At 40.6% G+C, this 23,847-nt stretch overlaps 1 protein-coding gene across 1 annotated transcript in view; it reads right to left on the bottom strand.

Moving 5' to 3' along the window:
• Positions 1 to 23,847, bottom strand: part of clybl (citrate lyase beta like) — a 67,219-nt gene that overhangs the window by 8,392 nt on the left and 34,980 nt on the right. The window contains exons 2-4 of the mRNA XM_082508918.1: positions 20,385 to 20,598; positions 5,645 to 5,833; positions 986 to 1,087 (exon numbers count right to left, since the gene is read on the bottom strand). Coding sequence (XP_082365044.1) covers positions 986 to 1,087; positions 5,645 to 5,833; positions 20,385 to 20,598 — 505 coding nt within the window. The remainder of the gene's footprint in view (positions 1 to 985; positions 1,088 to 5,644; positions 5,834 to 20,384; positions 20,599 to 23,847) is intronic.

The raw sequence follows: 23,847 nt of genomic DNA, 5'->3' as shown, positions 1-23,847 counted from the left end.
TAAATGTTTCCTGTTTTTTTTTATTTAAATGATTAAATGTTTACATTTTTGCATATAACAGAACAGTAGTTTGTGTTAAGAAAACACGAATCACTAACACATCGTGGAGCTGCTTTATTTTACTAAAGGAAAACAAAAAGTTTTTCAAATTATATTTCATTGCTCTTCAAAAAAGATTTGAAAAAAAAAATCAAACAACAACAACAAAAGCAAAGACTAATGGCTCCAATTATTACGGGGGAAAGTAAAACTTTAAAAAAGAAAGAAACCCTTTTGAATGCGATTGTCTGTGGCGAAGGCTGTGAAACAATATGAACATGTTTCCTGCTTTTGTTGGCCTCCAAATTAATTTCACCACTAGCTGTGCCACAGCGAGTCTTTTTTTCATGCTTGTAACCCTGGGTTCAGTCTGGGCAAAAAAAAAATAAAAAAAAATTACAGGGTGTTCTCAAGACAGCACACAGAGCCACCCCCTGCCACCAAAACACATATACTTCCAACCACAGCCCCAGAATTAGGCTGAAGAACTAAAAGACAAATCAGAAGAAGCAATGACAGCTGGTTTCTCCCCAAATGCCCCAAACCGTGCCCTCTTTTCTCGTGTAGCTGAAGGTCGTGATGTACTATTACCAAAAAAAAAAAAAATCACTTTGATGCTATCTGAAATATCATTAAGAACTTTTGCACTGTGACGATATTAAAATGGTTCTAATTAAAAAATGTCAGCATGTCTGAAGAGGACAGTCAGAGAGAGGGACACGCGACGGAGAGGTAGAAAAAAAAAGCCTCAAAAGGCTCGTTTTGAGGGGGACAGTCTGAAAGCTTTGAATCCCTTTTATTTTAGACATGTGGAGTTCTCTGCTCACTGATGCAGTCTTTAATCTAAAGTGAACAATGGACAAACAGAAAAATGTCTTACGCATGCAGTTTTTTTTTCCTTTTTTTTTTTTGTGTGTGGAGGGGGGAGATGTTGTTTGTAATTTACCTTAAAATTGAGCAGGCCCACAGCGGTTTCCACAAAGGTGATGAGGCGAATGGGTTCTGTCAGTGCCCATCCTTTCAAGTGGTGCTGAAACCTGTCAACAAACTAAGCACACGGGGACCATTTCATGCTCGTGCACTCATTAACAAAACCCACTGTTTCTGTGAAGCGAATGCAATAAACTCATTTGCTCTCGCTACCCTGTACAAGATAATACACAGGATATTTGTGCTTATTTGGAGCATTCGATACATGTCTTAACACTTACCATAGGAATATTGAATTTCCATATGTATAATCATCTTAAACCCAGTTACAATTTCTTGGATAATTTGTGCATCTACTCTGCTGCAACCCTCAGTGGACTTATCAGCGCACTATTAGTTAAGCGAATGAGAAAACGCAACAGAAAGAGAAATCTGAGGCACAGAGCGATTGTGTGGTTGTGTGTGTGATTTTAAAAACTGGAAGGAAAAAAAATATTCAGCAGTAACAATTGTAAATGATTTGACACATCTTTCAAAAGTCACTGTGGGATAAGACAGAGAAGGTGGAGAGAAAAAAAAATCTTAATGTGCAAAAACTCACTTTTGATACAAATCTTGACACCTTTATTACTTGCACTGTTCCCATTTCGGTCCTTATTCAGAGGCACATCTATGAGGGTTCAAATAGCGCAGAGAGCAAGCACAGGAGAGCGGCAACAAAAGCAAGTGAAATGAAATATTTTACATTATCACCAGGGTTCCCCCCTTCGTCTGAAGTCTTCTGCTCTACCTTCTTTCAGAGGCTCTGCACAACTACAGAATGTGCTCCCCCGAGACTGTGTGCACACATGTAAATGTGCACACGCACGCCCCAGCACATGCACACACACTCACACACAGCAAAACCAAAGAAGAAACAAAATACGGAAAAGGGGAGAAGAAACAAGATTTAGGATGTCTTTGAGTGTGTTTTACTGTGACATTATTCTGTTTTGCGTCCCTCCTCCGTGGCAGGGAACAGGGAGACTGGAGCAACAATCAGAGTGTGATGTGACATTTTGGTGAGGCCTTTATCCTGCACGACTCCTGCTAATATGCAAGCTCACCTAAGTAGGCCTTTAAAACCAAGTTTAATTCTTTGAAGACCAAAGCATTCCAATTTTTTCCAACAGACCAGTTCACAGCTAGCCCTGGACTGCCAGTGGGGTAGCCCAAATTCCTAAATCTATCATCTGGAAACACACAAAAGCCCCCTCCGTCAGATATTTCCTTTCAAAGCCAGACAAAAAAAAAAGACAAAAAAGAAGAGAGTGCAAAAGCTCAGAGTAGAAATGTCTACCTCCATGTCCCCCCCACCCTCCCCCCATGCCGTTTTCTTCCTCTTTGACACACTGGGGGGAAAAAAAAGAAAGGACGGTTATAAATAACCTCAGGTACGGTGCTACTATTTTTCTAAACGAAGAGCAAAATAACCCCCACGCTCACACTCACCACTCTTGTTCTCAAAACTGAAAGAGTGGGCCTCCATTGAAGGATTTCAAAAAATAGGGGCAATTTTAATCATCTCTCCATTCAATCTCAGTTGGATAAATCATATCTGAGAGATTTGCATAAATACAAACCATCAAAGTCTTTTCATCTTCAAAGAGGTTTTCAAGACCCAATAGGCTTTGTACTGTAATCATCTGAGGTCACAACCCTGTGGGAGCAAGGTTGCTATGGCAACATAAAAACTAACGCTGGGGGCTTAGCATAATATCCCCCCCCCCCCCCCCCCCTCCTTCACAAACACAGGAAGGGGTGCGGGGGTCCGAGAGGGAGTGTGAAAAGAGGGTGTAGATAAACCTATTTCTGTGACAGAGGAAACTAGATAGATATGGCCTGTTGTGGGGAAACCTATCTGATATTACACACGGAGATTACCACCAAAACGCTGCGCCATGCAAACCCTAACAAGGCTGAGTGGACTGTTTGGTTTCCACCAAAGGGAAACAAATGACAGCTCCACGCAGTACCGCCGGCTGAAAAGCCTCCGAGGCTTTCTGATTACATGTTTATGTCCTTCTGCTGTATTCTCCTCCTCAGCTATTATACACTTTAAGGGTCTGATTTACACTGCATACAAGAGGTACTACAGTCCTTGTTCACTGGTACTCAGATGGGTGCAGCAACCATTAGCTATCAATGGCTCTTAAAACTAGGTCCTGTTTAAAATGTTATTCCGCCCAAAAAGGGAAAAAAGAAGTAACGTTAAAAGAAGAAATAACACCTCTTCTCTTCATTCAAAGCCACGCTGCAAACAAGGCCTCTGATAATTTCGCCACCCAATCATGAAAAGAGAAGGAGGGGGAGATAGAGCTAGAGAAAGGAGGCTATAGTGGGACAAGTTTCAATTAATTTTCTTCAAAAGGGGGCCAGATTAAATGTTTCCGGCCAGCTGAAGTGTTCATTTCACAGAGGGGAAGCGGAGAAAGGGATGAGGGGAGGGGACAGGAGGAGGAGCAGAGGAGGAGGAGCGGGACAGGGTGCGATTCTTTTGGTCCCAGTGCACACCAAATAGTGTGGTGGGCAAAGAATGCACACGGCTCCGAAATCTTTGTGAGAATTGTATTCAAACAAAGGAGGGAGTTACGCCTGTTACAGCCCAATAAGGCCTGTCAGTCACACAAGGGCCGGAGGAGAGGAGAAAGACAGAGGAAAAGATTTCCACACAAAGAGAAACAAGCAAGTCCATCTTTTAGCGACAAATCAGTCTGGAGGTTCCTGAGCTAATATCAATAAAAAGGGAGGAAAATAAACAAGTGAGGGGATTTACTGCACTGCCTTACAAGAGTGGAGAAAATCAGACACTTGTTTACAACACAAGGAACATGAATGCGCACACAGACGCACAAAAAAAGTACAAAGCGCTAGAGACTGAAAAAGTTGGGAGGGATGGGATAAAGATAAGACTCAGGTCCTCATCGAGTGCCACCAAGTTCACTTTGTCTAAGGGTACATATGCACCAACTGATGCAAAAATCATACTGGCAAATAAATCAAATGCTTAAAACAAGCAAGCTACCTACAGGCTTTTTCTCTTAAGGGGTACAGTAACAATATAAAGGGCTAACTTAAGTTTTTGCATTAATATTAAAAAAAACCCACCACATAACATAAACAGACAGTTATCCACAACTTAAAGCTTTCTAAGTTGGCTGAGTCACAGCATAACAACACAAGTGGATTTTTTTTAAAGTAAAAAAAAAAAAAAGACTTTCTTAAGTGAATAAAAGCAGCCAAGGGAGAAAGGAGCTAGGGGAGAGAATTAGTGAACACCTGTCAGCAATTATACTTGCAAGAAAGAAAGGGCAGCAGGAAATAGACATGTTATAATTAAAGCCACTAGTTAAAAACTTCCTGCTCCTTCCCTCAGACCAAGTATGAGCATAAATGTGTGCGTGTGTGCATGTATGTAATAACACAGAGGCAAAAAGAAAAAAAAAAGAAGCAGACTAGACATACACCTTCACAACGTGTCGCAGTTGTTTAATCAACTGTAACTGTTCTGAATACATGCAGCTTGATATAGTAGAGACCAAAAAAATGTTACTTTAAAAGCTATATCCCCCACTTTGCATTGCTTGCTTGGGGTACTCAATGCAAAGTGACAGCAAGAAAATCATTTAGACGTAGTTCGAGCACTGTGCCTTTTTTATGAAAATGAAGGCCAGCAAATGATGTCGATGCAAACAGTAAGTAGACTGGGAATAAATCTTGCTTACCCTGGCATGTGACTGGAGCTGATCATACAGGTCTGCATTAATGATGTCAATGTCTGCTGACTTTTTGGGCTTGACTTCTCTACATCTGTTTTCCTGGTCTTGGCCATCTTGGTTTGTTTTCCTGGTATTGGCCCTACCTTTAATCTATAGAAAGCAGAGGTAGGGCCAATACCAGGAAAACATCTAACACTATTGCTTCATATTAGATTTATCAATTCAGTTTAGCGACCTTTTTCAGAGAATCAACCTTTTTAATATCTGGCTTCAGTTTTTGATAGGCAGTGCAGTCGTGGTTAGGCTTTTTTTGCAAGTTTGCACATGCGTAAACATTTGCAACATGCTATATTTAAAGGTGTATAAGAATAAGAGAAAGTAATGAATCTGAAGCATTCTGGTTTGGCTATCGGGTATTACATTTGATTAAATCAGTTCTTAGACACAACAGGACACTGTTCACAGCAGTCCTCCGTGAGTTCACCAGAGGCAGAAGGCACCATTGCGCTCTTACAGAAAGTTATCAGGCTTCTGAAGTTAAACCGAAGAAATGTCATCTGTTTCTTGAGCAGCAGCCAAGAAAAACACTCTGTCTGTCCCTGACAGGGATCGATTCCCTCTTTTACTTGGAAACGGGAAAGCTTGTTATGACTGCTTTGAAGATTCTCGAGGTTTCTTCTTACTTCATGAGTTTGTGCAAGATCACCAGTGCTTTTTAAAAGACTGTCAGAGTTCAAAGAAAGAAATGCAATGGGAACTTTAAGTGCAGCTGTTTTTTTGCTGTTGTTTTTTTATTTATTTACTTTTTCATACATTTTTTATAGGCTCAGAAAAAAACTCAACTTGTGACTTTGAGCCTGTTTTGATTTTGAAAAACAACAGTTATTTATACATGACGATGATGATTTTTCACTCACCCATTGCACTTCCTGTGTGTCCTCCACTTTGGGCAACATGATGGCACGAGGGAGAACCTTGGCCTTCAAAATTACCTCCAGGTCCGCCTCAGCCAAGCCACTAGACACCGAGTTCACTCTCACACACTTTTCTGTACGGCCCAGGTCCAATTCCGCTAGCATCCTCGGAATAGTTTCTCTGGCTTCTGTCTGTGAAAGAAACCATGATTTGAATATGCAGCATATAGTTGTTTTAAAATAAAAAATGAAAGTGTGTGACATTGTTAGATTAAAAACTCTGCATGGTGAAAGCACGTACAGTTAGATTTCATCATTGCTATAGTAGTTATCTACTAAAACAAAATGCTTAAAAAGGACAAAAATCTCTCTGGTGCTGAAAACTACCTACTTTGATTCAACATATACAAAATGCAAGTTCTTAAAATTTGCAAAATCATTGGAAAAGTTCAGTTTTCATCAAGGAAACTACAAAAGTGAATTTGGACACTGAGATGAGCATGAAAATAAACCTCGCATTATGAACACAAACTGTGTGATCAAAATGAGCGGCCGACAAAGCACACAAATACGAAATGAATGACCTCAAAATGAAACATTAAACGTGCATGAAAATACAAAACCAAAATAACATAACATAGATCTGCACTCTTTTTTCCTCTGTAGTGCATCTATATCCAGTTTGTCAGAACAGAAGCTGCACACTCAGCTTTGTTCTCTCAACGTAGGCATTGTAGGATCTGAGCAGGAAGAGAGATGATGAAAAATCAAAGAGAAGCCTACACTCCCTACTTCTATCGGTAACACAGTAGCACGCACTGCAATATTCAAACCAGATGCTGGCTACAGGAACGGAGAGAAAGATGGATGGAATGGGGAGAGAAGCCAGACTAGGGAGAGCAGAGAGGCTCAGTGGGAGAAATGTGGTCTGAGTTAAGTAGCATGAGGAAACGGTGGCTTAGGAGTTGTCAGCTCAGATCAGAAGCTGGAGCCTTTGAGTGCTTGTGTATAAATGTGTGTGTGTTTGGGAATTCTCATACTGGGATTTTTCTCCTGATTCAAAGACTACCACTAACAAAATGTTAAGAAATGTACACTCAACCTGATGCCAATTGCTGGGTGAACCACAAAAATGTTCCGATAACTCGTGAAATAAATTTCAAGTAATTCAAATATTGCACCGAAAAATGCTGGCAAATGTGGCACGATGCCATGTGATGTAACTCCCTGGATCACGCAGAGCATATAGTAGTGCATCTAAACAGGGTGATAATCAGCAGACTGACAACTAAAATAAGTGTGTGCATAAAAGAGAACATATAGACAGACATAACATATTGAGCCCATATATCACAAACGCTTGTAAAAACTCAAGCGGACAAGAGTCAACCTTGGTTCAGTTGTATGAGTTTAGGGGGTACTCTCAAGGGTCACAAGGACTAAACCAGTCCTAGCTCTGATCTCCTGGAATGCAGAACTGTATGTGATATTGTAAACACCCTCCCAGCATCAATAAAATGCGGTATCAGAGTACATATCAAAGATTTCCTTGGATTTAATAGGGTTCATGAACAGGCTGAGCTGCTGTGTGTCATCTTTGTCTCCTTTTTGCCTCACTGAAAGAGACAAGAGGGATTGTCACACCATATGATGAGGGCACTGTGATCTTTGACTCTTACTCAAATTTTGCTCTCTCCTCCTTTCTCAATGCCGCTCCCATAAGCCAACACAGACCCGCAACTCGATTGCAGTAACTTGAAACGGACGGAGACGATTTACGCAACCATAACTCACTATTCATAAACCTGCTACTTGGTGGATAAAATTCTGTCTGTCCCTGCGTAGTTCATGGTGACTAGAGAAAATTGATCTGTGAGAACTGCTGGCTGTTTTATGTGCCAGGAGTCACATTGATCCCTGACCAAATTAAATAAATAGATACCCAGAAACGATCAAAAAGCGTGCTTATAACGTCCTCAGATCAGAGACGGGAACGCTCCCAATATCTTTCTCAAGGCTCAACCTGATATACTGGTGACCCGCGTGTATAAAATTCTTCTTATGTAAGCAGAAATCACTCATGAAAAGGACAGATGTCTTTTCTTCTCTTTTCCAAGGCCACGGCAGCAGAAGTGGTCAAGGAGACGGGCTGGGGTCTCATATAAAAAACTCTTACAATCAATTTTCATCTTAAGAATCCTTTAAGAATCCTTAAAGATGGAAAACATAGAACACTATAACAGTGAGTTATTTTGCACCAAGAAAATGTTAATTTTGAAAAAGTGATTATTCTGCTGTTTACGTAGAGACACTCAGGCCTGTGGTTCTTCGGCAAGTCATTGTCAGAGTCGTGGGAGGGCTGGAGGTGGCCAGCCTGATGCAGGCTAGCACAAAGAAATAGACAACCACTTGCACTGGCATTCACAACTATGGCCAATTTACCCACTAAGTGCATTTCTTTGGACCGTGGAAGGAAGCCAGAGTACACGGAAGGAGAGAACCACTCGAACACTGGGAGAACATGCGAACTCCACACTGAAGGCCACTGTGCTGCCTTTTATGAACATAACAATAAGATATGTTAGTGAAAGGTGACAGGAATTGTTTGTCACACCGAAGGCTTTCTTGTCCTTGAGTTATGGAAGGACAGTGAAAAGTTAGTTTGCAGATTTGACAGACTTTATTTGCACATAATTGCCTTGCCTTCCAAAATAGCATCTCTCTGTTTTTGTTATCCACTAAACATTATAAAATGGGAAGCTACAAGGCAGGTGCAGTCAGTTTAAGTTGTTTTGTGATCTGAAACAGAAAATGACATTCTCAGAGCCTGTCTAAGCACCTTTATTTAGTCCTCAGCATCTTTCATGAATCGATTGTAAGCACGCGATCTAGACATCTGAACACACGATCTTAAGACTAAGTTCAAACATAGAACATTTTTATAAATGAGGCCCCAGGTCACTATTCACTATCCTTACTTTTATCTTCTTTTCCGCCTAAAGTGAGAGAGAGATTATTCTGCCAGACACCTTGACCCCTATGGGCTCCGCTACTCTGAGCTTGAATAAAGCTCTTTGAAAAGAAGATATTTTACATTAATGGACAGCCATCCAACAAGTTGCTTCAAAGCTCCCTCCCCAATCACCTGGTGTCCTATGGAGAGCTCGCCCCAACGTCAGTGCCATCCCCTCTTTGATTCCCTCCATCATCCTCATCATTAGAGGCTGACACACAGGCAGGCAAGCTTGCAAGCAGTCACCCAGGCAGGCAGGGCCGTCGAACGCATAGATGCACATGAGAAGCTTTTCAAGTGCAGAGAGGCTGACCTTCCAGGAGAGCGAGGGCAGCTTCTTAACACACAGCCTGAGCTCTGACACTCAGAATCCTACAGAGTGCTGTATATATGTGACACAGCATGGCTACCGCCTTGTAGACACCAAATCAGACTACAGCATCCAAACTGGTATATGTGCAGTCCACAGCAGGACCAAATTCCTCTTTAGCATCAGATCATGGACTTCCAGCCCTTCTGCCATGTTGCTTGAAACAGGGAACGTCAAACACCCCCTCTGGATAGTCTATACATGTATACGTGTACACACAGTCTGTCCCTTCATTCAGCTTGAATTGTTTTTTCAGTAGAGGCATGATTATGGTGGATATACAGAGGATATGTGACTTTTTTTTAAAGGGCATAATTTGGGCTAGACTTATTTTTTTCTCATACAATATTGTTATAATATTGTTATAGTTATAGTAAATAGCAAAAACATTAAGATGTCATAAATTAGCATTATTTACAACATTAAAAAGTCAATGTCATTCTAAAAAAAAATTACTCACATCTGTGCACCTGCATTCACAAGAACAGCTTATATGTTCATCCCACTTTTATCATTTCCATTGTGCCTTCAAACAGTAGAGTGCTGTATCTTTAGCCTGAAAGTGGATATAGGGTTTCATGTCTAAGGAGTGCAAGATCATGAGTCACAATGCGTGTAGTTGTTTTTCCTTTTTTTAATACCTTTTAAGATCGGGTGTTTTGCACCCTGCTGTGTAACTCGTGATGCCATTTACAATGAGCTGTAGACTCTCGCAGGTGAAGGCTGCCAGCCTCAAGTGTAACTGTCCGCACTTGTTCATCTGTCTTTGTTAGTGTGTGCCAGATTGTGTGCGTGTGTGTGTGTTTTTGTAGGCTTCAAGTTATCGTGGATGCGTTTTGACAAGTGACATGCTGCACTCTACAAAGTGGGAGTGAGATGACTGACTAATTCAGGCTACGCAGATAACTGAGACGTAGCAGGAGGAGATTCAGGCCTTCACTCTGTCAGTCGGAGGCGCTCTGTGTTATCTGTTACACTGTCAGTGCAGACAACAAGACATAACTAGCAGGAAAGAGGAGGAGAAATTTGTAAATCATGAAACCTGCCTGTCATTGATGGTCAAAGCTGACAGCATGAGGCAAAAAACAGCTAGTTATTACACACTTTAATTAGCCATGAAAGGAGCTCATTAAAAATCTTTGGTTACAGTTCATTACAAGCTGAAATCCATGATACCATATCAATCCATGAAAAAAAAATACAGTTTACATTTTTATTTTACATTCTGTAAAATAAGAAAAATTCAGATTCCACCAGTCTTCTCCAAACTAGTGCCAAACTATTGATCTTTTGGATACTGCAGGTTTTTTATCATTTCATATTTGTAGTTTTAAAAATCTTTATTTATTCCAGGATAGCTTTTGGGCCTCTAAAACCAAAGCAGAGTTCTCTGGTCTAATTGTTTACAATTTGATTTGATACCGCAAAACACATTTTTCTGAGTTTATGGCCAATACAATATATATATATATATGACTCCGTATTAGGGTTGTATTAGGGCCCCTATTACATGACTCTGTAACAGGGAGTTGTTTTGGGGGTTGAGGGTGGCTATACAATATATTTACTTTTGTCTTGGATTGATGCAACATTGTGACTATTCTCTAATCAATACCATAGGCCAAGCCAATGAGTTTAGTAAGTTTACACAAGACAAGCAGTAGGACAGAGACTTCTGAAAAGCGTGGGCAGCTCCTCAATAAGTCACAAATGTAGTTCCATTTCATACATCCCAGACGCATTTCGTCTGTATTTCCTGGAATGCTGTCATGTTGAGTTGGGAGACTGCCAAATTCATGGTGATCACAACAACTTCAGTGCTTGTTGCAACTACAGAAGAACCCAGCTCATTCAAAGACCTTCCTCCTAAACCAGCATCTTTTTCTGACAAAAACTCTCAGCAATGCTGGCAGTTCTTTGTGAGCTTTGGATCAATGTCTGTTGATTATAAGAAGTAACTCCACTATGTTGGCAGATACTAAGAACATTGAACAGTGCCATTTGACGAATAACCAAATAACAACATGTATAAACAAATAAAACCAAAACAAACCCACTATAGGTTGATTACTGCTCTATAATATCAGAATTGTGTGTATGTGTGTGTTTAGTTCTATTGGTATGTGTCCTTTCTATCTAAACAACATTGACTGGAGGTTAGTCCTGTGCAGAGTGTGGACCAAAGAATCATCTGCGGTACAGGAACAGAAATCTCATAGGTGACTGAGGATGGGTACCGGTATCCGGTGCCATTATTGCACAGGTCCTGACAAACGGTAGTAACCAGACCGAATTTTAATTTGAGATGTCATACACTTTGGATTCTAGCCAATCATTTTACCTTTCCAAGGATAGTAGGTGGGCCCGGGTACGTACGTTCTTTTAGAGCAGAGCTACAGGTTAAAAATGCCCAAGGCGATGCGGTCAAAAGTCTTGCTGTACTTCACAGCAAAAGATGCAAACTCAGCAGCCTGCAACAAGTGCTTTAAGGTGATACTGTGCAAAGGAGGTAAACACCTCGAATCTGATGAAGCACCTGGCGATGCATAGCAATTTTTTTAAAAGCTGAGAAATGCACCGTATTTGATAGCTTGCTGCAAGACCTCACACCGACCACATCTACTGCAGGTGTGGTGCCTGTTATCGGACCCAGAGTTAGCAACATCCCCCAAGAATCCGAAGAGGAGAGTCCTGGCCCCTAGCCCTGCCAGTGTAGCAGAAATGATGACGAATGATGATGGCAACAGCAGCCGTTCTTCTCTGGGTGAGTAGCTTAATGTTTTTTGTGTGTAATTTATGTTAAGTAGGCTAACCACGTTCACCTTAATGCACGTAAGGTGAACTAGCAAACACCGTCATAGTTACACACCCACAGTAGATGTGGTCGGTGTGAGGTCTTGCAACAAGCTATCAAATACGGTGCATTTCTCGGCTTTAAAAAAAAAAAACGCTATGCGTCGCCAGGTGCTTAATCAGATTCGAGGTGTTACCTCCTTTGCACAGTATCACCTTAAAGCACTTGTTGCAGGCTGCTGAGTTTGCATCTTTTGCTGTGAAGTACAGCCAGACTTTTGACTGCATCGCCTTGGGCATTTTTAACCCGTAGCTCTGCTCTAAAAGAACGTACGTACCCGGGCCCACCTACTATCCTTGGAAAGGTAAAATGATTGGCTAGAATCCAAAGTGTATGACATCTCAAATTAAAAAAGGCACCGAAATGTGCGTTGCTTTTTGGTCTGGTTACTACCGTTTATGTCAGGACCTGTGCAATAATGGCACCGGATACTGGTACCCATCCCCAGTCACCTATGAGATTTCTGTTCCTGTACCGCAGATGATTCTTTGGTTCACACTCTGCACAGGACTAACCTCCAGTCAATGTTGTTTAGATAGAAAGGTAAAATGATTGGCTAGAATCCAAAGTGTAGGGCATCTCAGGGAGAAAAAAAAGCACCGAAATAAAGCACCGAAATGTGCGCTGCTTTTCAGTCTGGTTACTACCGTTTTTGTCAGATGGGTACCGGTATCCATCCCTATTCACCATACATATATTTATATAACATTTGCTGCATTTACAACCTTTTTGAGTGATGCTTTTTGTCTTCTCACCATCTGCCCACCAATGAAGTCTGACCATTTTACTGCTTCTCAGCTGATTTAAAGACTTAAACCTCTCATCCATGCATTCATTACATCTAGACTCAATTTTGACATTATCATATTCATTGTGTATCATCCAAAATCCTCAGTAAGCCCCAGTCTTCCCGAACCTTTAATGAGTCCCTGTCACAATGCATTTGATTCAAATTTATTATAATCACTCAAACTCCACCCTAAAGCACCTCGTACCTCACCAGTCTTCACAGCCACACCCTTTACTACAGACTGCACCCCTTAAAACCACCCACTTATACAGAACCAAGCAATATACCTGGGATCTCTCCAAGTGTGCCCTCACTTGCTAAAGCTCTCTCCCAAAGTGCATTTAAAAGCAAAGCAAGAAGCTTTCGGGTTTGAATCCCCTTGCCAGTAGGGCCTTTCTATGTGCAGTTTGCATGTTCTCCCAGTGCTTGTGTGGCTTCTTTCTTTCCAGCTACTCTGGTTTCCTCCCACAGTCCAACAACATGCAGGTTAGGTTCATTAGTGTCTCCCTTGGTCTAAATTGACCATAGATGAGAATGTGAACGTGAATGACTGTATTTCGTCCCACATTTCTCCCTCTCGCAACTCTGAATTGACTAAGCAGTTTAAAAAAATGGAATGGACGCATACACAGTTAAAATTAGAGATATCAGGAAAAAACAAGGTAAGAAAATGTGGAAGGTATATTAAATGCATGAAGGTGAAATTTGTGTGCTGTACAGATTCTCTGAACATTACCACAGAACTATAATTAATTTCCTGCTGAGATTCAACCATGAATCAGACTTAAACACAATCATTTTAGGGTTCTGTTTTAAAGTAGGCACTCTTGAAGGCTGCACTATATAGTTACTGACCAAATGAGCACAATCCCAATTAAAACATGTTAATTTACCTTCATGCTATTGATATACAGGTTCACTAAAGCTCATTTGCAGTTTAACTACAGCTCAGTTCAATAAAACAGAGAAAAACCCAACAATCTATGAGAAAGTGATTTGGAGGCAGTGGAAAGGAAAAACTCCCTTTTAACAGGAAGAAACCTCCGGCAGAAACTGGATAGGGAGGGATGGCCTTCTGCCATGACTGATTGGGAGTGAGGGGAGGAAGACAGGACAAAGACATGCTGTGGAATTAAATGCAGAGTGTTGTATAAAGACATTGAGTGAAAAAGGTGAATGAAGAAGAAGCACATCGTGGGAAGCTCCCAACAACCTATTGCAGCTTAACTTAAGGGAGAATTCAGGGTCACCTGATCAAGCTTTAGCTATATGCTTTGTCAAAAAGCAAAGTTTTAAGCCTAATCCTAAAAGTAGAGATAGTGTCTGTCTCCCAAATCCAAACTGGGAGCTGCTTCCACATACGAGGGGCCTGAAAGCTGAAGGCTCTGCTTCCCATTCTACTTTTAAATATCCTAGGAACCACGAGTAAGCCTGCAGTCTGAGAGCGAAGTGCTCTATTGTGTTGATATGGTACTATAAGGTCTTTAGAAAAAGATTGGGCCTAAATATTCAAGACCTCGTATATGATGACAAAGATTTTAAATTCATTTCTGGATTTAACAGGGAGCCAATGAAGAGAAGCCAGTAAAGGAGAAATATGCTCTCTTTTTCTAGTGGATTTTCATTTACCTCTACTACAATTTAGTATCTGCCCCAAAATAGATGAAACAATTAAAGGACAAATAAGCAAAAAGAAAATAAAAGAAAACAAGAACTGGTGAACGATATATTAAAAAAAAATAAGACATACATTTAAGATGTGCAAAAAACAGACATATTCAACTTATATTGCCATTTTTCACTGTTATATATACAAATGTTATTTTCAAGTGATTATGATTTAGAGCAAGAAACTTTTTCATAGGTTTTAGTGTATGTTATTTATAGCGCTAACTAGTAATTCAAGTTCTTGTTCCCTTAATGCCCACCAATACTTAAACACAATATTAAATTTTATATTTAAATCTCTTGTGAAATAAGAGCTAAAGTATATTCCCATCTCATCCTCCCATCTGCTCCATCCCCTCTCTTCCTCCCATTCTTTAATGTTTTCATCGCCTTATACTCCTCTCCATCAACACTACTCATACTGGGTTACTTTCTAAGCACTGGGTGGGTTGCGCAAGCCACGTAGCACAGAGTGGTGCTGGCCAGTGAAAACACAAGAGTGTAACAGGATAATGAGAGGCAGAGAGGACCTCTCTGTTCTCCATCTCGGCATTTTCCACTGCCTTGCTCAGGTTCATTCCTCGCACTCAGTCCACTGAAGCTGTAGCACAAATGAGTTTCAAAACACAACCAGAGGGGCCGAAAAAAAGCTGTTAATAGCAAGTGTACAACTTCTGAAACTGAAAAAAAAACAGACACACAAAAGTACTGCTGCTAAAAAATTTATAAATTAAAAAAAAAAATCAACAAATACATCAACATTTCATCACAAAGGATGCTAATCACAGGACTGTTATCCCTCCCTTGTACACCCTGACCACTTGGTTACTCTACCCATGGTACTCTCAACAAACAGACCAATTGATTCCTGACAAATGACACTTAAAACACGCACGCACTCTAAACAGTAAGGTTTGGACTGGATGGTATTTCTCGTATGGCCAGGACAGGGTCTGCTTTCTGGCGGAGTGCATTACATCTCAGTTGTGAGTTTTGGCAGACAGACTGGGAGTTTCTCTGGAGTCTCTGGGGTCTTCTGAGGTGTAGAGCACATGCACAAGCACACGTACAAGGATGTAAATACGTGTGCAGTCCCATCCTGTATAATACACAATAAATAGAAATGTTTAGCATTCATAATTCTACCGGTTACCATTATTCCCCAGGAGCACTTTCTGTCAAGAGTTTATTCATTTGAATCCACTTAAACAGGGAGCGGGCCTTTGAGTGTCCTCTGAAACAACACAGTGAGCAGTGAACTGAGGTCACGTATCAGTTGACAGTTGGCTGCATAATTTATGTTAAGTTGCAATTCTCTGGTGTCAGACACAGTTCATGCATAGACCATAGCTCATGCATTGACTGACAATGAGATAAAGTTAATATACAACTATAATGATGACATCCACTCCACAATGTGTCATTCAACTGAAAGTACCAAGACCAGTGGATATTAGTGTTACTGTAAAAACAGAATTACAGAGAAAAGACAAAGAGAGAGAAATGTCTGGCTTAACACTATGCATTACGAATTAGATGCTGTCATGTACACTTAACCATCACTTCCTAAGTCACTAAGTAGAGCACAAAGTAAAGTCAATGTAAAGTGCTGTAAATATAATTTGATTACTCATTTTGAAAATGTGAAATATGGTCAATTTGGTAAAAAAAAAATCATATTTTCTTAGACTACAGGGGGCGCATGACATTATTATCCACCTATAGACAACTGCCCTCTAACAAACAAGACTTTTGTTTATTTGTTTATTTTTGTCGTAAAAGTGTCACATTCAATATTCTGTTCATGTGTTAATGCTTTAGTTTGCCTTGCATTTTATTCTATGGAGGCCTGAAGACTTTGTGCATCCAATGTAAGAGTATTATATATAAATGAGATTTAATAATGCAAAACCAAAGGTACAGTGTATGGCTGTAATCACAACCTTCTGTTTATTTAATCTTACAGTCTACTACTGACCGATTTCTGTTCATATTAGCACTTTAAACACTATTTTGGGCTCTGATTACTCCATTTATTCACCGACTTTCTATTTAGTTGTATATACTACCTACACTTTAAAGTGAATTACCTCCTTTCAAGCCCTAACAACTGTTCCTAGTTCAGTAACATACTGAAATGAATGCAGGACACTGATGTACAGTGGGATACCAACTGTAACAATCTGTGTATGTGTTTATCTGTGTGTACTTGTGTGCGAATGTCCGTATGTGACTACACGTACACACTCATGCATGTGTGCATGTTTGTATTCTGCTGGTCTTGTGTGCATTTACAGGCGCGTGCGGGTGTGTGAGAGGTGCTCCCCGTTGTGCCGGCCGCGCCACTATGCCATCTGGAGAGGAAATCGAGTGTGAAGTACAGTATAGTTTGGGACCAAGCTCCGTGGCAGCGGCTCAGCAGTTAGTTCATTAGTTCCAAACTTCCAGGGATTAGGAGAGAATCTCTGCGGCAGGGAGGCAGGGGGGAGTCATGGAGGATGGAGGGACCCATGTGGGGAAAAGAGAGGCAGAAAGAGAAACACCAGGAGGAATACTGGACCAAAGGGCACCAAGAGACGGAGACAGAACATGGGGGGAGAGAGACATAAACAATCTTAACCCTGCGGACCCTAGAGAGGGGAGATGAGCGAGAGAGGGGGACGGTAAAGAACAAGACGGCGAGGGAGTGAGGAGGAGAGAGGACAGGTGTAGCCGTCAGTTCCGCTCTGGGGTTTCAACCTGCCCTCCCTTTTCCTCCACCCCACTGATCATACAGATATGATGATATGTGTAAGAGTGTTAGAGCAGTCAGCCTTGTCTTCCCTCCCCTCTCACCTCCTCCTTCTTTCCCCTCTGGGTCCGTGGCGACAGTTAGCAAGCTCTGGGTGGCTCCTACCCTTTACTCCCTTTCTTTTCTCCCTACCTCTTAAGCTGCCAGCATTACTGCCAAGATGGAGTGCAGACATTTTTAGAGTCAAAGTGGCAGGCAATTAAAGCCAGCATTCCTGGATTTCAATTTAAAAGGGGAGGGGGGGCCAGAGTGACTTTCACCACGTACCTTTTTGTCATGAACATCCTTTCCTGTTTTAAGGTGAAGGTGAAAGATAATGAAAAGAATACATTAATGAACACATAATAGGAGTGTGGTGGTGGGCAGTAGCCCCATTTAAGGCCTACTCATGCATACTCAGTAACTGCACTCAACATTTCGCCATCTCGCCATTGTTATATTCACCAAAACAGTGGTTCAGAATGGCATTTAGCAAGCTGGGTCATTGCTTTGCTCCCATTAGATATGCATTATGAGACTAGGACATTGTTGAAGCCTGGCATGCCTTGCCAAACCCACAGTGCAGACTGTGCAGTTGTCATGGTGAAGATAATAATTTCTAGGCTATACGGTGTTGAAATTGTCAGCAGACACACACCCACATTGTAATAGCTAACTCTCATCCATTTATAGATCAGTTGGTCCCAACGCACAGCTCAAACTGAGTTAATAAAAGACAGGGTAAGGGTAATATTTTTGACAAGCAATTACGGGGTATGCTTCCAACGCTTCCTGCAAATTACCATTCACTAGGTACACACAACTGTGTCAGTGCATTATTCAATCGAGCTTGGTATTTACTTGGGCAGTAAGATGCATGCGTGTCCAGCAGCAGCATCTGCATCTGATTTGCATAAAGTTACATTTACTCTGCAGATGCTTTTGGCACAGCGACTTCCAACAAACACATCCAAACCTAAAACTAAGCAGGAGCCAAAACGCATCAAAAATTGGCAAAAATTTTAATGTAGGTACTTGACTAAACTTACTGTGAGCCACGAGCCGCAAGAGAAAGCACATAAAAACAGGAAGACGTGGAAGAAAAAAGTAACAGGCAACGTTTTTTTGGCACTAAACGAAAAGTTCCTTTGATGATATTTAATAATATTTTTAGTGGTGTGTTGAGTTTTCATGTCAATAAACTGTAAATAGTCTCTCAACCAACCTGTGTGCGCACATTACACAACGTCCGTCAAAAGAGCAGCATCAGTTCTCTTTCACTGACTCCAGGTGTGTTTATGTACAGAGCTGTCAGGTAATTCGTCTGTGTTTTAGCAGCACTGAGAGCCTAATGAACAATTATTGGATTTATGTGTGCATAACTGAATAAAATAATCATAAAAGCATAAAAGTATGCTTTGGGTGTAGATATAACCATAAAGCATCAAATATGAGCCATTACACAGCCTCTGTAGGCAGCAGGCATCAATTAGAAGTGCATCATTAGAAGTGCATCACCTCTGAAGCATGTAACACCTTTTGACAAGATTTTTCACCTCCTTTAACTAGTTGTTTAATTTCTCAAAAACAATAAATGTAAAAATTTGTATCAGCACCTGTTTCCTCACGTGTTTTGCTTCTCTCCACAAGAACTGCTGAAAATAATGCCAGACTTAAGACACAATATTTTGTCAGTTTGGCTTTGATGGTTTAAAGGGGTCAAAAAAAAAAATCGCGATAAATACCCCCCCAGGCTATGTAATGAAAATAATTTGAAAAAGATTTTTTTTTAAACACACAGTGAAAAGTAAAACAATTATTTCAGTCAACTCATTTCCACATAGAAATTTATAAATCCAAAACAAATGTTTGTGGTATTCCCAGAAACCCACAAACACACACACACACAGAAACACACACACACATTCACACAAAGAACTGTTCATCGAAAAGGAAAAAATATCATCTTATGGGAAGGTAGAACTACACAACATCCCCCATGGATTTCCAATTGCCACAGTGGAGAAAGACGCCAAGAGTGTGGAAAGTGAAGAAAGGGTGCCAGTAGGGAAGGTGCATTTTGTTATTGAGTATATTACTAATTTTTATATTACACAGCACGACCTAGCAAACACATAATAGGCTACAAGACTTTTTGCACACTGTGCTGAAAGCCAACATGTCAAAAAGTGTCAAAAGCTCAAATCTGTTCTGACGCTATGTTCTGCTTTTATTTTCCAGAATTTAATGTATTGGTATTTTTATGTGAATTACTCAGAGAAGTAGTAGTGGAAGGTAGAGTGGTATGCCTGCTGAGGGACATTACTCTGCAGTTTGAATAAATGGGTATATCCTGTAGCTATGTACATTTTCACTTTATTTGTAAAAGCACATACTGGGGCTATAGGCATAACCCAGCAGTAGCTAACACAGAGGACAGAGGAGACCTTTTGAAAATGAGAAAAACAAAATTCTGAATTTGCAATTGTTGCCTACAAATTCAGCCCCCCAAAATGTTCATGTTTCAGGTGAAATGAATATGTTGGTGTAAAGAATATGCTGGAGCAAAACACTTCTGCTTAAACACAAGGAAGATGGGGACATGGACCTGCTGACAGTGCAACAGTCCAGCATCTGAAGCCTGAATGGCTCCTTCAGTGCTGCATTCCTCTCCACATTCTCCTTTATCACACAATAAAGACAGAAGCTCTTACATCCCACCAACACCATCGCAGGGTCACAGTTTTAGCTGTCAGTCACACAGGCCATCATCTTATTGTCTTTGTCTACTACAGGAACAGCCTCCAGCCATATCAATCATCTTTATTATCATGACTTAAAAACCTTTGTTAGTTAACTTTTTGCCCGGGCCCCTTCTTTATCCCACTCTCCAATCACAATTTCATGGGAAGTCCAGCAGGGCCAATGAGGAGGTAGCGTGGGCAGGAGGAGAATGCTTTTAACCTGCTGCATCTGGTGCTTTCCCACTGCTATCCCAGTGGGACATGGTCACCTTGTTTTAAATGACTCTAATGCGGTTGAGGGGGGGAGCGCTGTCTTTATACTATCATAATGGGGTGAAATGTGCTTGTTATAAACATCTCACTTAGGTAGTTTTCCTTTGAGTGATTAAGACCAAGCACCTGTCTGATAGAGAGATATGGGAATTAAAATATATCCAAGATCAGACAGCTATGGGAGTGTTTGTGGCTTCCCCGCTATCCTATTAATACCAAGCTGAATTTCATTTACAAGCATGCATCTTAGTACTTATGTACCTTTTTGCTGAGGGCTACTCCATCTTCACAGTCCAGCACAGCACAGTCGACATCCAGTGAGGCTAGTTTCTTCAATTTTCGCTCATCGTTGCCAGGGCAGTAGAGAACTGCCCTGCGGGGTATGTAGTGCAGAGAGGAGCCTGCAGAGTGATAGTGATGACGCCATGCTTCAGCATACAACTGCCAGACTGCGGCCCGGAGCCACCCGCCCTTTCTGTCAACAACAACATACACATACATAAGGACATGATGATGTAAGGAAATAAACATACATGCTTTGGTGCACAGAGTACATACATAGAAATGGCAGGCAGGTGTACTATGAATGCACTAATTCATGTCTCTGGTGCATATATTACTCATGAGCACACACAGTATCAATAAGTAGCTAAGGGCCATGAATAATTAAAGGCTGTTGCTGCATTCATAATATATGTAGTGTTTATAACACTCATGGAGATCCAGTGAGGAGGACTCACTCAGACTTGAGTGAAAGTCTGGATGCATTTCATTTTGGGAGTTCTGTTTGCCCTTCAGCTTTTCATTGAAGTGAATGAGAGACGCTGACCTGTGCTTTGGCAGTCTTTGTGAGAACAAACTCACCCAAACACCGAGCCACTCATATGCTAATTATTGCCACGCTGCTGAATATCTAGGCACGGCAGAAAGTGAATGAGTATCAGAGTCACTGTTGTTTAGTGCTGAGTCACAGAAAAACTTGTCTTAAAAGTGCGGATCTTTATTCCTACCATGAGCTCTGAAGGTAAAAATCAATTTTACATAATAATCTGTTCTTTTAGTCACATAATTCCCAAATGACTAAGTATACATAAAGATAATGCAATTTAAAATTAAATTGCAAGTATGCCATGTTACGAAGTCACAAATTGCATTGTCAGTGGTAGTAGTAAGTAAATTATAGATATTATAGTCAGCTAACATTTGGTATCGAGCCAAAAAAATATTTAAAAAAAAACAGAGAAGGAAATTCCCCGATACCTGCTGATCCTTTGCTCAAAGAAGGTGGGGTCACTTCAGGTCTGGAACATTTTAACAACAATCGTGTTGTAATGACAGCAGAGAGTTCAAAACCCAGCTGAGCTCCAGAAAGACTGACGGTATATGGTCGCAACTCTGGAACCTGATATGTGCTGACTGAATAGATATTTATTAAACCTTATGAGAAGCTTGGGGGGAAACTTCATGAAGCACAGATCCATGAGGATTTGAGCACTTCCTGAGTATTGCTCATTTTGCATTAATGAAAACAATTGTTGTTTCATGTTTTCTTACAGCAGAGTTCTCTCAGGGCACCGGATGTCCATTCTGTATAAATAAATATTTATGTCTCTCATTAATATGGTTTGCCCTCTTGTGGAGATAATGTGATATTCAAATAAATCGATTCTGTGTGAATGAAAACCCAAAAGTAATTGTGTGCACACAGGCTCAAAGCCTGGGAGTCACTGTCAGTTCATTTCTCTGTTGAGAAAGAAGTTGTTTACACTGTTTTTAATTGTAGTTGCCAATGCTGTATTTATATCTGTACCCATCACGAAAGCCTATGTCACTAAAAGTTCCTCTTATAGCATGCCTGAGACACCGACAGCAGGAGCTCCAAAAACAGAGTTCTAAAAACTACAATAGGACCTAGAATCTGCTGCGCAGACACAGAAATAATAGGGTACTACATTCATCAGCTCCTGCAACTATGGAAAGGTTCCTGAAAACACCTTTTAACATTGCTGTACTCTTTCTGGGTATCAGAAGTCTGAGGATCCTATTGGTAGATTGGTGTCTTTCTTTGCCTGAGGAGGGCAAAAGAAAGAAAGAAAGCAAGTGAGGGGATATCCCTTCTGTAAAGAGGGGCTGAGTTATTCTCTTTTCATGTTTCTCGCTCTCTAAAGGAGCTAAAGTGACTTCAATAGCCACTTAATCCTGTCAACTACGCTTCCACATGCCCTCCAGTCCCAATAAGGCCTAATCTACACTGAGATGTTGCAGTTGTAGCAGGCAGTTAAAACCAATTTAAAATGCTTCCAGCATTTTAGTGCTTCCAGGCATTGAGTGTGTTTACAAAAGGCTTGGGGACAAAGTTTGAAGGGAGAACTACGGCCAACCCCATGCAAATTGTAGACCCGTTAAAATGGGTACAGCTCACAATACGTTTAGGAACTTAAATCTAAAGGACCAAAAACTGGTGAGAAAGAGATGAAAAACAGCAGCACTGAAACTAGAAAGAAAGACAGCGGGTCCAAGAATCCAGGCGAGTCTCAAAATGAAATGAGTCTATTCTATTCTATGCACACTGCACCAGGGGAACTGTTACAACGCTATACTAAGTACCAATCGATAAATCACTTTTTCATCGGCATCATGATGGGAACATGAGCAATATACACGCTGAAAAAGACTGTGTGAAATGCCATGAATGTGAAAAGTTCTTATATTTATATGTGGCATGTACTGACACTCAGCAAGCAGAAATAGCACCTTGCACAATAAAATCAAATTTGAGGTCATTTTGCATTGCAACACTTGAGTGGCTGGCTTTGTAATGCCAAAATGTGGCTCTGGAGACACATACCAAAGTGGGAACTGCCACAAAGCTGATTCTCACAGGATACACAGTGCATAACTAATTTATTAGACCACCACCCAGAGTAAGGTTTATGACACAGCCGCCCTAAATTAACAATATTGGTAACTAACAAATGTTTGTGTTTGTTTTTATAATGTGTGTAACCCTTTAATCAAAATATTTTAAATGCTAAGGTATAATTACAGTAGATATCCAATCAATTTACTGAAAAAAGACAAAAAAAAAGACAAAAAATGATAAATTATTATTTTTTGATTAAGTGGCCAAACTACAGTTCATTTCCTGATCAGAAAAAATACTTTGGCTGGATGTCATGCTTGATTAATTTCTGACTTCTCACTGTAACAGCTCAAATTTGGATACAAAACTGTGAATTTAGTTTATTTGACCAATAAATAACTATATTTTTTAAAATCTGTAAACAGGTTTTTGACAGATTTATAAATTATTTGTGTTTTCTTGTTATTCATGACAAATTTGTTAAGCACTGCATTTTACCAACACGTTAATGACACAGTCATGATAATTACAGTCTAGAAACTTTAAATTCATTTAGTTTTAATCAAACTGAAAGTCAAGATCAAAGTTAGGTGCAGTCTGACATAGAGAAAAATACTCTTTCTGAATTCGCTACTGTACTTTTTCATTACAGTGGATACCTTAGGCCACATATGTACCCGGTCTGCAATTCCTCCAGTGCTGAAGTGGGCAGCATACACCTACAGGTGTTGTAGTTTATATGATTAAGAATAAGAAGGACGCCCAGGTGCAAAGGAAAATCTACATGTGGAAGACAGTGACTAGTGCAGCTACATCCATAGCTCTGCCCTGACTCATTGATTAGACAGGGTATTTACGCTT

The sequence above is a fragment of the Aulonocara stuartgranti genome, assembly GCF_965226115.1.
Source record: "Aulonocara stuartgranti genome assembly, chromosome: 16".
NCBI lineage: Eukaryota > Metazoa > Chordata > Actinopteri > Cichliformes > Cichlidae > Aulonocara > Aulonocara stuartgranti.
Note: the sequence above shows the minus strand (reverse complement) of the source record. Positions and strands in the feature narration are given on the sequence as shown.